Source organism: Theropithecus gelada, chromosome 5 (genome assembly GCF_003255815.1).
Source record: "Theropithecus gelada isolate Dixy chromosome 5, Tgel_1.0, whole genome shotgun sequence".
NCBI lineage: Eukaryota > Metazoa > Chordata > Mammalia > Primates > Cercopithecidae > Theropithecus > Theropithecus gelada.
In genome coordinates, this window is record NC_037672.1 from 41,446,486 (window position 1) to 41,459,861 (window position 13,376).

At 36.1% G+C, this 13,376-nt stretch overlaps 1 protein-coding gene across 2 annotated transcripts in view; it reads right to left on the bottom strand.

The window, feature by feature from the left end:
* ATP8A1 (ATPase phospholipid transporting 8A1) overlaps positions 1-13,376 on the bottom strand; it is a 268,521-nt gene that overhangs the window by 38,158 nt on the left and 216,987 nt on the right. For both annotated transcript variants that reach the window (XM_025386297.1, XM_025386299.1), the window contains 4 exons: positions 9,234-9,308; positions 9,007-9,129; positions 5,703-5,781; positions 309-370 (listed from right to left, as the gene is read on the bottom strand). In XM_025386297.1, coding sequence (XP_025242082.1) covers positions 309-370; positions 5,703-5,781; positions 9,007-9,129; positions 9,234-9,308 — 339 coding nt within the window. The remainder of the gene's footprint in view (positions 1-308; positions 371-5,702; positions 5,782-9,006; positions 9,130-9,233; positions 9,309-13,376) is intronic.

Sequence of the window (13,376 nt, forward strand, 5' to 3'; positions counted from 1 at the left end):
TTGCTTGTCTTTTACTACTTCAGTGGGTTGATCTCAAGAAAAAGGAGACCCCCCAGATTGTCAAAACCTCAATCCTTCTGCTACTTAATGGTATTGATTTCCTATCATTCAGTTGTTTTATTTTATTATTTGATAAAAATGAAATAAGATCCTGTTACAAGCCCTGGGTCTTATTTAATTTTTAAAGGGAACTATAAACAACCCTTAAATCCAGAAACACACATATTACTTTTAAATTTAAAAATGAAATCAGCACAGATGAAGGGATTTGATTTTATATGCAAACGAGACCAACATCCTGCACTCACAGTGTACACAAAGTTTCCCAGCAGCAGATAATCCGAGGTTTTCCCATTTCCAAATGCAGTACCTGTACGAAAAGGAGAGAGGCCTATTAGAAAGGAAAATGAGATTCTTTCAGAATCTTTTCAAAGATAAATGTATTCAGAAAGTTTGAACGAAGGAAGGGAAATCAAGGGACACACAATGGAGCCAGAAATGAGGTTAATAAAAAACAAACAAACAAAAAACCCAAACACTCTAAGAAAGAGTGTTAACAAAGCTGCTGTAAAGATAGGCCACAAAAGCCAACATTGAAGATGGAAACCTGACTTGTTAACGAATTTTCAGAGTCCACAAGATTAAAAAAAAAAATCAAATTGTTCAAACAAAGCAGGAAAGGGCAGTCTGGATTTTAATAAAGAACTCTGCTACCAATATGGATGAGAGTCATAGGGAATCTTCTTGCTATCTCTCAATAAAGTTGTTGGCATTGGGCCACAAGGGATTCAGAAAAGCAACTCACAGAGGGCCAAGGAACACCAGTGTGGTTTCAGGCATGTGGCTCTTTGAGAGTCTGGCTGAGTGTAGGGGCATATTTTAAAGTATTTTGTTATTCTAGTAATGACTAACAAACGTGGCTTTATTTCTATATATTTATTTTTTTTAGACAGTCTTACTCTGTCACCCAGGTTAGAGTGCAGTGGTGTGATCTCAGCCCCCTGCAACCTCTGCTCCCAGGTTCAAGTAATTATTGTGCCTCAGCCTCTGGAATAGCTGGGATTATAGGTGTGCACCCCCATGCCCAGCTAATTTTTGTATTTTTAGTAGAGATGGGGTTTCACCATGTTGACCAGGCTGGTCTTGAACTCCTGGCCTCAAGTGGTTTCCTGGCTTTGGCCTCCCAAAATGCTGGGATTACAAGAGTGAGCCTCCGTACCTGGCTGCCTTCAAATGTGACTTTAGATGAAGGAAGTGGTGGCTGATGCACAAAAATTTCTAGTACTGATAAAATCAAGTGAAAATAAGAAAGAGCTGAATAATTAAATCATTGATACCACTGAAAAATTTAAAATCCATGATATGTGTAATACAATGATGTATGCACATAGTCAACGTTTATTCAGAGTCAAATATATAAGGGCAAAATATATTAGAATAAAGTATGGGATGAAACACAGAGAGGTACTAGCGAGCTTTGGAGACACTGAAGCGAAGTTCTATTACTATTAACAGTTGTGTCATTTTGGGTTATTTACAATCAATCCCTATGGAACTCAGTTTAGCTAAAAAGAGTGAAGCTACTTACCCTGAAGGCGTTTTGAAGTGACAATGAAGTTCTGTATGTAAAGCACCAAGCAGTATCAGGCGCAAGGCATGTTTAGCATTTGAATAATTTGGGTAAATCACTCATTCTCATACTTCCTGGTCTATGGATCCCTTTACACTAAAAAATTATTGAGGGTCTCAAAAAGTTTTTATGTGGTTTATGTCTATCAATATTTACCAAATTAGAAATTGAAACAGAAAATTTAAAATTATGTATTCATTGATCATAAAAATAAGACCTAATACATGGTAATATAAATGACAGGTTTTCTGAAAAGTAACTATTTTCCAAAGCAAACAAATAATTGAGAAAACCGGTATTGTTTGGGTTTTCACAATCTCTTATTTCTGGCTCTACAGAAAGCAGCTGGATTCTCATGTTGTTTTGGGTGAAATATAAAAGGGAAATCCAGCTGCACAGTGATATGGAGTTATAAAGGAGAAGAGTATTTTAGTAATCTTTTCCAACAATTGTGGATAGATAGTCTTTGATACTACATCAAAACTCAACAAGTAGCCTCCCTCCCTCCCTCTTTCTTTTCTTTTCTTTTTTTTGAGATGGAGTCTCACTCTGTCATCCAGGCTGGAGTACAGTGATGTGACCTCAACTCACTGTAACCTCTGCCTCACAGGTTCAAGCAATTCTCCTGCCTCAGCCTCCCAAGTAGCTGGGGTTACAGGCGCACATCACCATGCCCAGCTAATTTTTGTATTTTTAGTAGAGACAGGGTTTCACCATATTGGCCAGGCTGGTCTCGAACTCCTGACCTCAAGTGATCCACCCACCTCGGACTCCCAAAGTGCTGGGATTACAGGCGTGAGCTACTGTGCCTGGCCAACAAGTAGTTTCTCAAAGTGGGAAAGGCAGTTTCTTAAAGGATGGTTACCAGTGTGGAATTTGAAACTATATCAATCTGAAACTATATCAATGAACTTTCTGTATTTTATTGCATTAAAATCCATCAGTCTACTTTGTACTTTACTTTTTTTTTTTTGGAGACAGTCTTGCTCTGTCGCCCAGGCTGGAGTGCAGTGGCACGATCTCGGCTCACTGCAACCTCTACCTCCTGGGTTCAAGCGATTTTCCTGCCTCAGCCTCCTGAGTAGCTGGGACTACAGGCGTGCACTACCACACTTGGCTAATTTTTATATTCTTAGTAGAGATGGAGTTTCGCCATGTTGGCCAGGCTGGTCTTGAACTCCTGACCTCATGTGATCCACCCGCCTTGGGCTTCCAGAGTGCTGGGATTACAGGCGTGAGCCACTGTGCCCAGCCTACTTTGCACTTTGAATGGATCTTTTACCCATGCATGATTCTGCAGCCTCTGGTTCAATCCAGAAGGCACCATTCCTTGAGACAATCACTGCACTTTGGTATGCAGAAGTGCTTTATATGTATGTTAATACTTCCCATTTTGTCAAATACAGAATATTATTAAGATGGTTCAAGTTTTAAAAAAAGCATTAGTTTTATGGTGTCTTCATGCGCATTCTTAAATGAAACCTATGCATGACCGTGAAGAACAGCACAGTGGTACCACTGTTTGTGGATGACAAAAGGTCTTGGATATTCCCAGGGTCTACAGACTACTCTTTCGGAACTGCTGAGGCAAAGGAATAAATGAGTATGTAGCTATATATTACATAGCATGTGTGAAGTTCTTCAGTATCCCCATCCTTTCAGAAACCAAAAAACAAAAGAATCCTCCCTCCCTAAAAACACTCCTTATTTAAAAATGAAAACAAGACAAAACAACAACTACAAACCCCTCAAAATAAAAACCATAAAGTAGTTTATGCTAAACGTTGATTCACCCCTTAAAAAGAGAAAGCAAGTGTTCCCTGGGCTTGGCTAGTTTTGGTCTCTATAAGCAGCACTCCTGTGAACTGCCTTGACTGAAGCTGGATAGCTGTGTGGCTTTCCAGAGAAACGTAATGATGGATCTAGGAACTGCTTCTCTCGAAGATGAAGTCACTTGGGAATTCCTTTCAAATCCTGTCATTGCTAAGGTGTTTCGGATGCTATCTGGTTTAAGTGATTTTTGATACTCAATTTCTTTTTTTCTAATTTAGAAGGTTGCAATAGCAGTTTCATAGATGGGAATGCCTTGTCTTTCAAACCTATATTGATTTTGCGTTTTGAAAATAAATTTTACTTGGAGAGCTTGTCTGAGGTCAGGATGTCTGACCTCCATATCCTGTTGCTCCAAAAGGCGGAAACAATCTGAAGGTCCATCAACTGATGAATAGATTAAAAAATGTGGTATATCTATACCATGGAATATTATTCAGCCATAAAAAGGAAGTACTGATTCCAGTTGCAACATGGATGAACCATGGTCCCATAATGATTCCATTTATATAAAATGTCTAGAATAGGTAAATCCACAGAGACAAAATAAACATATATATAAGTAGTTGCCAGGGTCTGGTAGGGAAGGTGTGGAGAAACAGGGAGTGATTGCCCATGGATATGGGGTTTCTCTACTGGATGATATGAATGTCTGGCATTAGATAGTGGTGATATCTGCATACTTCTGTGAATATACTAAAAAACCACAGAATTGTACACTTTAAAGGAGATAACTTTTATGGTATGTGAATTATATAAGCCAAACAAACAAGCAAGCAAACTAACTCACTGTAATTTTCCTGGCCTCCTGGGTCAATATTCTACACTTTAATTAAATATTCTTACCATGCTCATTCCATGGCCTAGACATTGAAAAGTATTTACTGTTGTAATTTACTGAGCAATCAATAAAGGATATTAAAATCTTAGCTAGAATATGAAACCACTGGCTTCTTTGCAATACCCACCTTGCTTATGCCACATGATCTTGGTAATTCATTCACAATTTGCTGAGTGCCTACTACAAGCTACGCACTGTTCTAAGCACTGTGAATGCAACGAAACTACTAATTACCTGCCCTTCTGAAATTTCAATTCTAAAAGAGGAGAAAGACCATATAAAAGAAACAAACATATCAAAACTTGATTGACAAGTACCATGAAGACATACAGACTGACAAGGGAATAGAGCCTAGGAGCAGTGGGGGCAGGCGGTGGTTGCTCTTTTGGACAGCATGATGTGGGAAGGCCTCTTGAGCACAGACCTGAGGTGTGGGCGGGGAGAGAGTCAATTTGAGTATCTGTTAAGAATGGGGAACAATTTGGAGGTGGAGGATTTTGTTCTAAGTATGCTAAATCTTTATGGACTTCTGAGGAGGGAGGCACCTGGCCGGATTCATGTTTTGCAGGGATCACTCTGGCTACCTATGGAGAGATCAACAGTGGGCAGCAGCAGGCAGCACTCTCTTCTCTTGGCAACCATTAACTGTTAGACAGTAGGTATGGCCTGTACTTATAAAGGACTGACAATTCCTTGGGTGTACTGTGTGTTGTGTTTTTGATTCCCGTAGTATTGAAGCAGGCACACTGAATGGCTGGTGTCTTCCCCAGGATCTCAAGGCAAAGTCGGCTCCAAGACAGAGCAGCACCAGCTTAAGAATCACAGGGATCTCTTTTCTAAAGTAGCTATTTAATCACTTTTATGTGTATAGGAAATGCACCATGATCCTCTCTCTCCAAACCGAGAGAATAAAATCACTCCCCTCAAAATCAGCAGAGGAAAAGCTAATACTCCAAGATGAACATAAAAACACATTAAAAAACCTCATCCAAAACACTGGCTCAAGTATACTTGAAAATACCAGCACGTCTGATTAGTTTCAGTATAAAGAGCTTGATACAAGCCTCATAGGTATAATAAATAGGCTACATAAAATATTAGCACTTATTGTCTTCAAACTATACATCAACAGAGGGGAAAAAAAGTCCTAAAATTTAACTCTCTGCAACTTTGGAAAACATGAGAAGTAAAGAAGAAAGGCTTTGCATATATTAAATCACTTTGCTCCCAAAGGAATAATAAAAATCTTCAAAGTGTGTAGAAGTTTTGGATGCATGCATTTTAGGTTAAGAGAAATATCATACAATGAAACTGCTATACTTTTTAACATACACTGACAATGAGTTATTTTTCTAAAAAAGTAAGAAGTCATCTCTTTGCAATCATATCCCTTCTACTTACCATACTGAAGGGCTTTTAGTGGAAACCAAAACAGAATAACTGAGTGGAAGAGGCCATTTAAACAATGAACCCAGAAAACCTGAGGGAAAACAAAAATCCATGAGAACCATTTGCGATAAACTAGCTCTGTGAACTCTGACCTTTCTTTTTATCTATGAGCTAGATTCACAAAATGTGTTTCTGTCGGGCCACCACTGTGAATTAATAGAACTGACAGACACTTTCTGCCTCTTAGACTTTCATGGGTCATTTATTTATTTTTATGTTTCTCAAAATTCAGCTTCACTTGAATTTTTTTCTGCTTCTCAAAAAACAAATTTAAATTTCTGCCTAAAAAAGAAAATAAAATTTAAAATAAAAAAATGCAGATTCTGAAATTCCTGAAGTGCGACTATTTTCATAATTCCAGAAGAATAGACGTTTAAAAGATTATAATTTGGGGAAATCCCTTTCTTTTCCCCATGTCCAACTATAAACTTTCCAATGCTAAAGATGTAATGCTTTCTCTTATCAAGAGATATAAAGATACTCTATACTATACTCTGCAGGGTATCAAGATATATACTTGTTATAGCCAGTATAACATTTAAATTATATAATCATATAAATAAAGCACTGTGACTATGACTTTGCTAAAGGCTTTCACAATTTAACACCTGTTAATACCAAGTTTTGTATAATTATAACATCATATAATAGTTACCACTTTTTATATCTATTGTATTTTAAGAACAAGAGAGCAAGCATCACTGGTACTTTCTTTGTAACATGGATGTGAAAGATTAAGTTATAGAAAAACTGTTTAGAATTCTTATGGCCCCTCTGAACAGTTGTAGTTTTGTCATTTAAAAGTGCTTCTTGCAAACAAAACTTATGCTAAATAAAATTGGCATGTATTAACAGTTTTAAGCTGTTCAAACAACAGAAATTAAGTTGCCTGCCTCCCAAAATTTTCCACTGTGAGCTCAATCTCTTTTGTTAGTTCTCCCAGCCACACTGGATTGTATGATCCAATTTACGCTCCAATACATTACACATTTGAACTTGTGTTACTCATTAACCTTTGTCTCTTCTCCTCACTATGTCATTACCGCAAGTTTTTATTTGACAGAAAGCACAGGTGGGTGCAAGAAAAATTAGTTCTACTTTTCCATTTTCCTGACTGATACTTATTGTCACATGCTAATCCTTTAACCCCTGTCACGACCTCAGAACCTCCGACCCTTTTTACCATAACAAACGTAAGCATCATCATTCAGGGCAACAATGCTCCCGCACTTGGAACCCCCAGCAACTGCTGTGTATACAACTATGCATTTTGTAGCCATTTGTTCCTGAATTTTCAAACACTTATATTAGATTGAATCAAAGACTTTTCACTGAAATCACTAGAAAAATCCATAAACCCTGTAAAACAGTTGGCAACTCATGTATATAAACTATACTCAAATGGGTATAGAAATTGTATAACCGTTTTGAGTTGATCTGATGACTTGTCTGAATGCTTGGGCTCTATAGATAATGAAAAACTTTTTTCAACAATAAAAGATACAAGGAATGATGCCCGCACATTAAAACAATATACTACCCGCTAAACGCTTTTCCTGGCCACCAAAATGTGTCGAAGTTGCCATGTACAGAAGAATGTGCCTTTGCAGGAATGATTTTGGGTAGTTCTATGAGGATCAATTTATGTTTTTAAGGAAGAATGGCACGGCCAAGTTTGTGGTTGGAGGCTAACTTCAGAGACAGTACTATGGAGCCCACGCTTTGGTAGACTAGGCCTGTGGCTGAGGTTGGTTGGTGAGAATTATTGTTAATATACTAGTAGGCCTGGAACTTCCCCAGCTCTCAGATCACTTTTTCAGGGGAACCAGAGGCCATAGTCTGATTGTGGCTTGCCATCATTTGCAAATGCCCACCACAGGTAATGAAAAACATTATAGCAATGTGATGAAATTTAATACAAACTGGGCATCACAAATAAACTTAAAAATCCAAAAGTTAAACATTTAAAAATGAAAGCAGAGATACTGCATATTATAAATAGTATTAGTTTTAAGAGAGCCCACTAAAAATACTTTTTGGAACCAATGGCATAAGTTAAATAATCCTTCAGTCTGTCTGTTCTGAGCTAGCCAAATTCATTTATTTAAAACAGTGCCATCAAGTTGTATGCGTGTGTACAGCTGGATACATAGGCACAGTGTGTTCATGAAGATCACATCTCAGAAGAAGAATAACGTCTTGTCCATAAACCTAGCACTATCATTTATGCTGTGAGGTTAAAGGCACCAAAACACCTGTTTCACTTATTCTCCTGGCATATAGAAAATGCCATTGAAAAGCTTTATGAATTCCTAAATATTTAAAATATCCTACATTAACTGTACTAAATTCAAGACATTGAGTTAAGATTATATCTAATTATCAGTAACATGCTAATAAACATGCACGATATTAAACAGAAACAATTCTGTGAAGGTGTATTTTATTTGTTGCTTTCATAACACCAATGAAATATACAAATGTTAGTTTCAAAATGACACCTACTTTGATTGTCGTAATATTAAATTTTTTCCTCCTCATTCACATTAAACAAGAAATTGTTACCAATGGAAACACTTTAGAATATATAATTGCAGGAAAGTAAACCATACAGAAAATGATTTTTTTTGTGTGTGTGTGTCTAGGATAAATGCTATTGGATCACACCCAGAATGTGATTTTAGATAAACTGTTGGATATTTTATCTTGTATTTTTAATTTTATGGCTTGGAAATACTGAGTACTATTTCCCAGAGACTGTAATTTTAATGCCTGACACAATCGATCTAAAATTCTAATGAGGACAAAGATATTTCACAAAATGGAAAATTAGTTAAGGAACAATAAAATACTTCTCACTCCTTTACACACATAAAGCCAGTCCTTACCAGTCCTAGATGACTAGCCCCTGTGAGGAGTGAGCATGTCACCACAGCACTGCAAAAACAGAAGGCCGGAGAACCAAAAGGACAATGATTTTTATACATCAGGCCAGCTTTACTGCTGCCTTGCAAACCCAAGTGAATTTGATTACATTTTAATTGTAAAACGCACAAAAAACCCCAAACTCAACTAACCAACAAAAAACCTTCTCTGCCTGTATCAGAACCTTAAGAAATATGACTTGCCATAGTCAGTACCCTGGAGTTGTCTCAGGCTAGTATATCCTTGGCCTTGGAAAACCACATACCCCATGTAATGAGGGCAGTAAAAACAGACCCACCAAACATGTCCCAGCCAGGGCACCGCGTCCTACCTTGGTGTTGAAGTCCAGGGCATTCTGAGATGTTTTGTATAATTCAGGGTACTTCAACATATTCTCTTTTCTGCACGATCTCTCAAATATTCCAAGAGTTAAAGGAGGCATTGCTGTAAACATCTAAAGCACACAAACTGGTCATTATGTCAAGCAGCCAAATGCAGGGTGAACCTTTATCTCCAAGTATTCAATGAAACAGGAATTATCAAATGTCCTAAACTTACCACGTTATAAAGACCTATACACCATCTTTCAAAGAGGATCTGTCCAGAAAAGCCATTAACAAAGGCAAACCAGATCTAGGAAAAAAACCCAAAACCCCCAAAATTAGAATACAAAAACATAAATGCATTGCTTAGAATCTGTTGTATACTCAAATGCTGCATAATAGGAGCATTAACATATTATACTCATGATTCTTTTGAAAATGACATTTCTTTGGTTTACTTTCTGATTCAAAGAGATGCTTTCATAGGGTATTTGTTATTTATGTCAGAATTGGTCCTGCTTGCTGAATCAAAAAAGAAATACATGAACAGGAAATCACGATTTAAAAATGAGAAACAATCTTGTTTTTCTTAATGGTACTTTTAGAGAATATATGTATATCTCATTAAATTTTTACAGCTTCAATTCCGTTAAAAATATCAGGATGCAGTTATTTAAAGATTGTTTTTTAAAATTATAAAAGTAACACTTGTTTATTTAGGAAATAGTTTCCTGCAATAATACAATCACTATTTTCATCTGCACTGGTTGTATAGTTCACTTAAATTCACAAATTTACCTTACTGGAAACCTGAATACAGAGAGTGTCATACTCTGCTCCTCCCCCTTAATATTATGTAATATGCATTTTCTTAAGTTGTCACATATCCTTTAAAATGATGTTAATGGATGTATAACCTCTACAATGCGGATGTAACTATTTTGGACCTTTAGCTGGCTTCCAGTTGTTTGCTATTATAAAGAATTCTAAACTGAAACCATACATATCTCTTTTTCCTTAGGGTGAATTCTCAAGGTGGAATAGGTCAAAGTACATGAGTTTTCTTAATAGTTCTTGATAATCACTGGCGCTGGAATGTTAAATTTGAGTTTATATATTAAAATATTTTACTTAAATTTTATTCACTGATAAAACCCTATCTTGACTAGAGCATGATGTTCTTACATATTTTACAATTCTCTTTAAAAGAGAAATCTTAACTTTGGAAACGAAATTAAGGGACAATATGGACAAAAGTTTCTCCAGCATGTTTAAAACATAAGAAAAATTAAAGTGACTATTAGTAAACAATAGTACCTACATTATTGTTTTTAAAAAGCAGACCTGAAGTATAACTAAAAATCAAATGCCTCTGGGAGAGTACAAAGCCTGGCCCAGCAATGAGATTACATAAGCACAAATACAAAAACAAAACCTAACAACGACGACAACGACAAAACTGTTCGAAGAGAGCAGTCTTGACATGCGGCTCAAGTGAATTTTTGAATCAGAGTTGCAGGGAATTTGCTACACTTCACATTTCATTTAACCTCATTATGGAAGCATGAATTGCTACAAATTCACCATTTATCAATATGTACCCAGGCTGGCCTCCCTATGAACAGGTTCTGTACCCACACTGATCTTCCTTTTTATAGTGGAAAGGAATGATTGAGCATGTATAAAAACTAATGTCTGCTTTATGAGATGGAAAAGAAAACAAAGTAGCAACAGCACATTAAAAATAAGTCCAAATTGTGTTAGAGCTGTAACACATATTAACTACAACAATAAAACAAAAGCAGAGAAATTAGAGTCAAATCTGAAATTCTTACTTGCTTTGCTACATGTATTTATGGAAAATTTTTGATAATTTGCCCTATACAAACAGCCAGATCGTTTGATGCATGCAAACTTTAAAATAACTGAACATTTTCACATGAAGTGAAGTTTCTTCTTTCCTGGCGAGTATACACAAATTGACAAAACAGACATTAATGCTCTCTATTGTGTTTTCACATTTGGCCTGAGATGTGGATTATGTAAATACCTATTTGGGATACTCAGAGTGATGGGGCTATTTTCCACGAAGGCAATTGTGATCTACTGTAGTAATTCATTCTAAAAAGCTCTTTCAGATTTCTTAAGGTATGATGGAAATATAAGGAATTTCAAAACAAACTTTCAATTATGGCCTCTCTAATCTATGAAGACACAGTCTAACCTTTGTTGGTCTGAAGAAAGCCGAAGCGCTCTGCCTACCAAATTCGTCTAACGGACATGATTTGGCTGAAAGGTTGTAGTTCTAAATGCATTTGCAATCATCAATACTGTACAATGAGAAGTTTATGTTAGTAAGTTTGTGTGTGGGCAAACATTAGTAAATATGAATGGTCCCCTAGCTTCTTTGTACCTAATATTTGGTGCTGATTCAAAGGCTACTATGAGCTTGAAATTTAAGATCCTCCCTCAAATCAATATTTACAAGTTTCAAATTTGAAATAACTTGCAAGTAAACATGTTTGTTTCCAAAGCATATTTTAAAATGCATGAACTGCTTTATGCTTTATGGCAGTTTTTAAGTGGAAAGCTATCAACATATTTTTATCATTTTATTTTTCCTACTGAAAGGTAGGTGAACATGTTCTTAGAAATGTACTTCCTGAATTTTTAAGAGTTAATATTTTAATTTATTTTTAAAGAAGAACAAATGACTAGGTAAGAACAGAAACTTTAAATAGGGTACCTTACATTTTCACACCAAATATTTTGACATTCAAGTTTATATATCTTAAAGGAGAAAGAGAAGGTCTTTAACAGTGAAGTAGTCTACCGGCAGGCTGATTTCAAGTTAGGCTGAGATTGTAGTTAATATTAGGAACATATCCCATGCAAAATAAAACAACACCTACATTATCCTAAATACATAAAAGTACCTCCTCTGATTCAACCAGAGCCATGGATTCAGAAAGAAAACACCAATCCCTCTGGGGAGGTGTTTAGGTTATTTAAATTCACAGGGAATTCAACTCCCAGCACCACTTGCTGGGACAGTATCACCTTATTGACTTTTATCAAAGCTTCTGGAAATTAGAAACACAACTTGGTTTTGAGATCTTCCCAGAAAACTTGGATGTGGCCAATCATTTGAAAGAAAAGGTCTTATTTTACGAGGAAGGAGTCAGACATATCAGAGAAATTAAAAAATCTCTCTTTAAAAAGAGCCAATAATTTAAACAAACACCTAGAGCTGCCCCTGGGCAGCTCCTGTAAGAAAGAGCTTTATACAACCATCTGACAAATCTGTATTCGTCTGGCTGTAATTTACAGCCATGGAATATCTAGATAGTGACATTCCTAAGCAATATAGCAACGAGAAAAGCAGTGTTTGCAGTTTTAAATCCATAAAACGCATAGTGTTCAAGACTATTCCTTTATTAGCAAAGAAATTTTAGACCTGCTTCTCCTGGCATTATTTTCTAAATTCCACCTCCCAGTAGAGGCGTGGCAGCTAAAGCTTCACATTCATTTTCCTGATGGAGCATTTCTGCATATTAAACAGCAGCTTACAAATAGTCAATGAGTCCTCTGCTCCCACGCCTGATCAGCACAAAAAACTGAAAGGAGAGATTCGAGACTGGCAGTTGTCCTCACTAGAGACATTCAATGATGTGTTTTCTGTGTATTCATTCACAGTATTGACATGAGCCATTAACATCTGCAGAACTTGTTTTAGCTGGCAAAAGTTGGGTATCTGGGAATTGATTTAAAAGGTCATTTCCAAGACAGTTGAATTATATTCAAAACACATTTCCACAAACTGTTGAGAAACATAAAAATGAGATTTCAAGTAAAGTTTAGAACTCACTTCCTTTTCAATGTGTAAAGAATTTGATCAGTGTCAAATATCTCGTGAAGAGGTTTTAAAATCAAAGGCAAGTGAAGTTTAGGGTTAATCAACCACAAACCACATAATGCTGGGCGTGAAACATGGCATGAAGATTGTTTTCATTTGAGTTTAATGTTTTTATTTTCTCATTAGTACATAAATTTTGTCTACTTCATTGTTGTCAATTTAGATTTAAAAAGCGACAAGTTGAGCATTCTTATTTTATAAAATTATCTTTTTATAAGCAGATTTATTGCTGGCAGTGGCTTTAAATTCCCGGTATCTTGATAAATTCTATGTAAATAAACTGTATAAATTGATATTTGTTTGAATGTCAGTGTTCTGGAAGGAGAAGAACATACAAATAGAAAAGCTAGATATATAGAAGGGATTGAGAATAGAAAAATAATTAACTTTAGAAAAGAACTACACATTTATATAAACAACAAAGAATATTTTTTTGGATCTCATAAGCTATTTTAGAAGTGC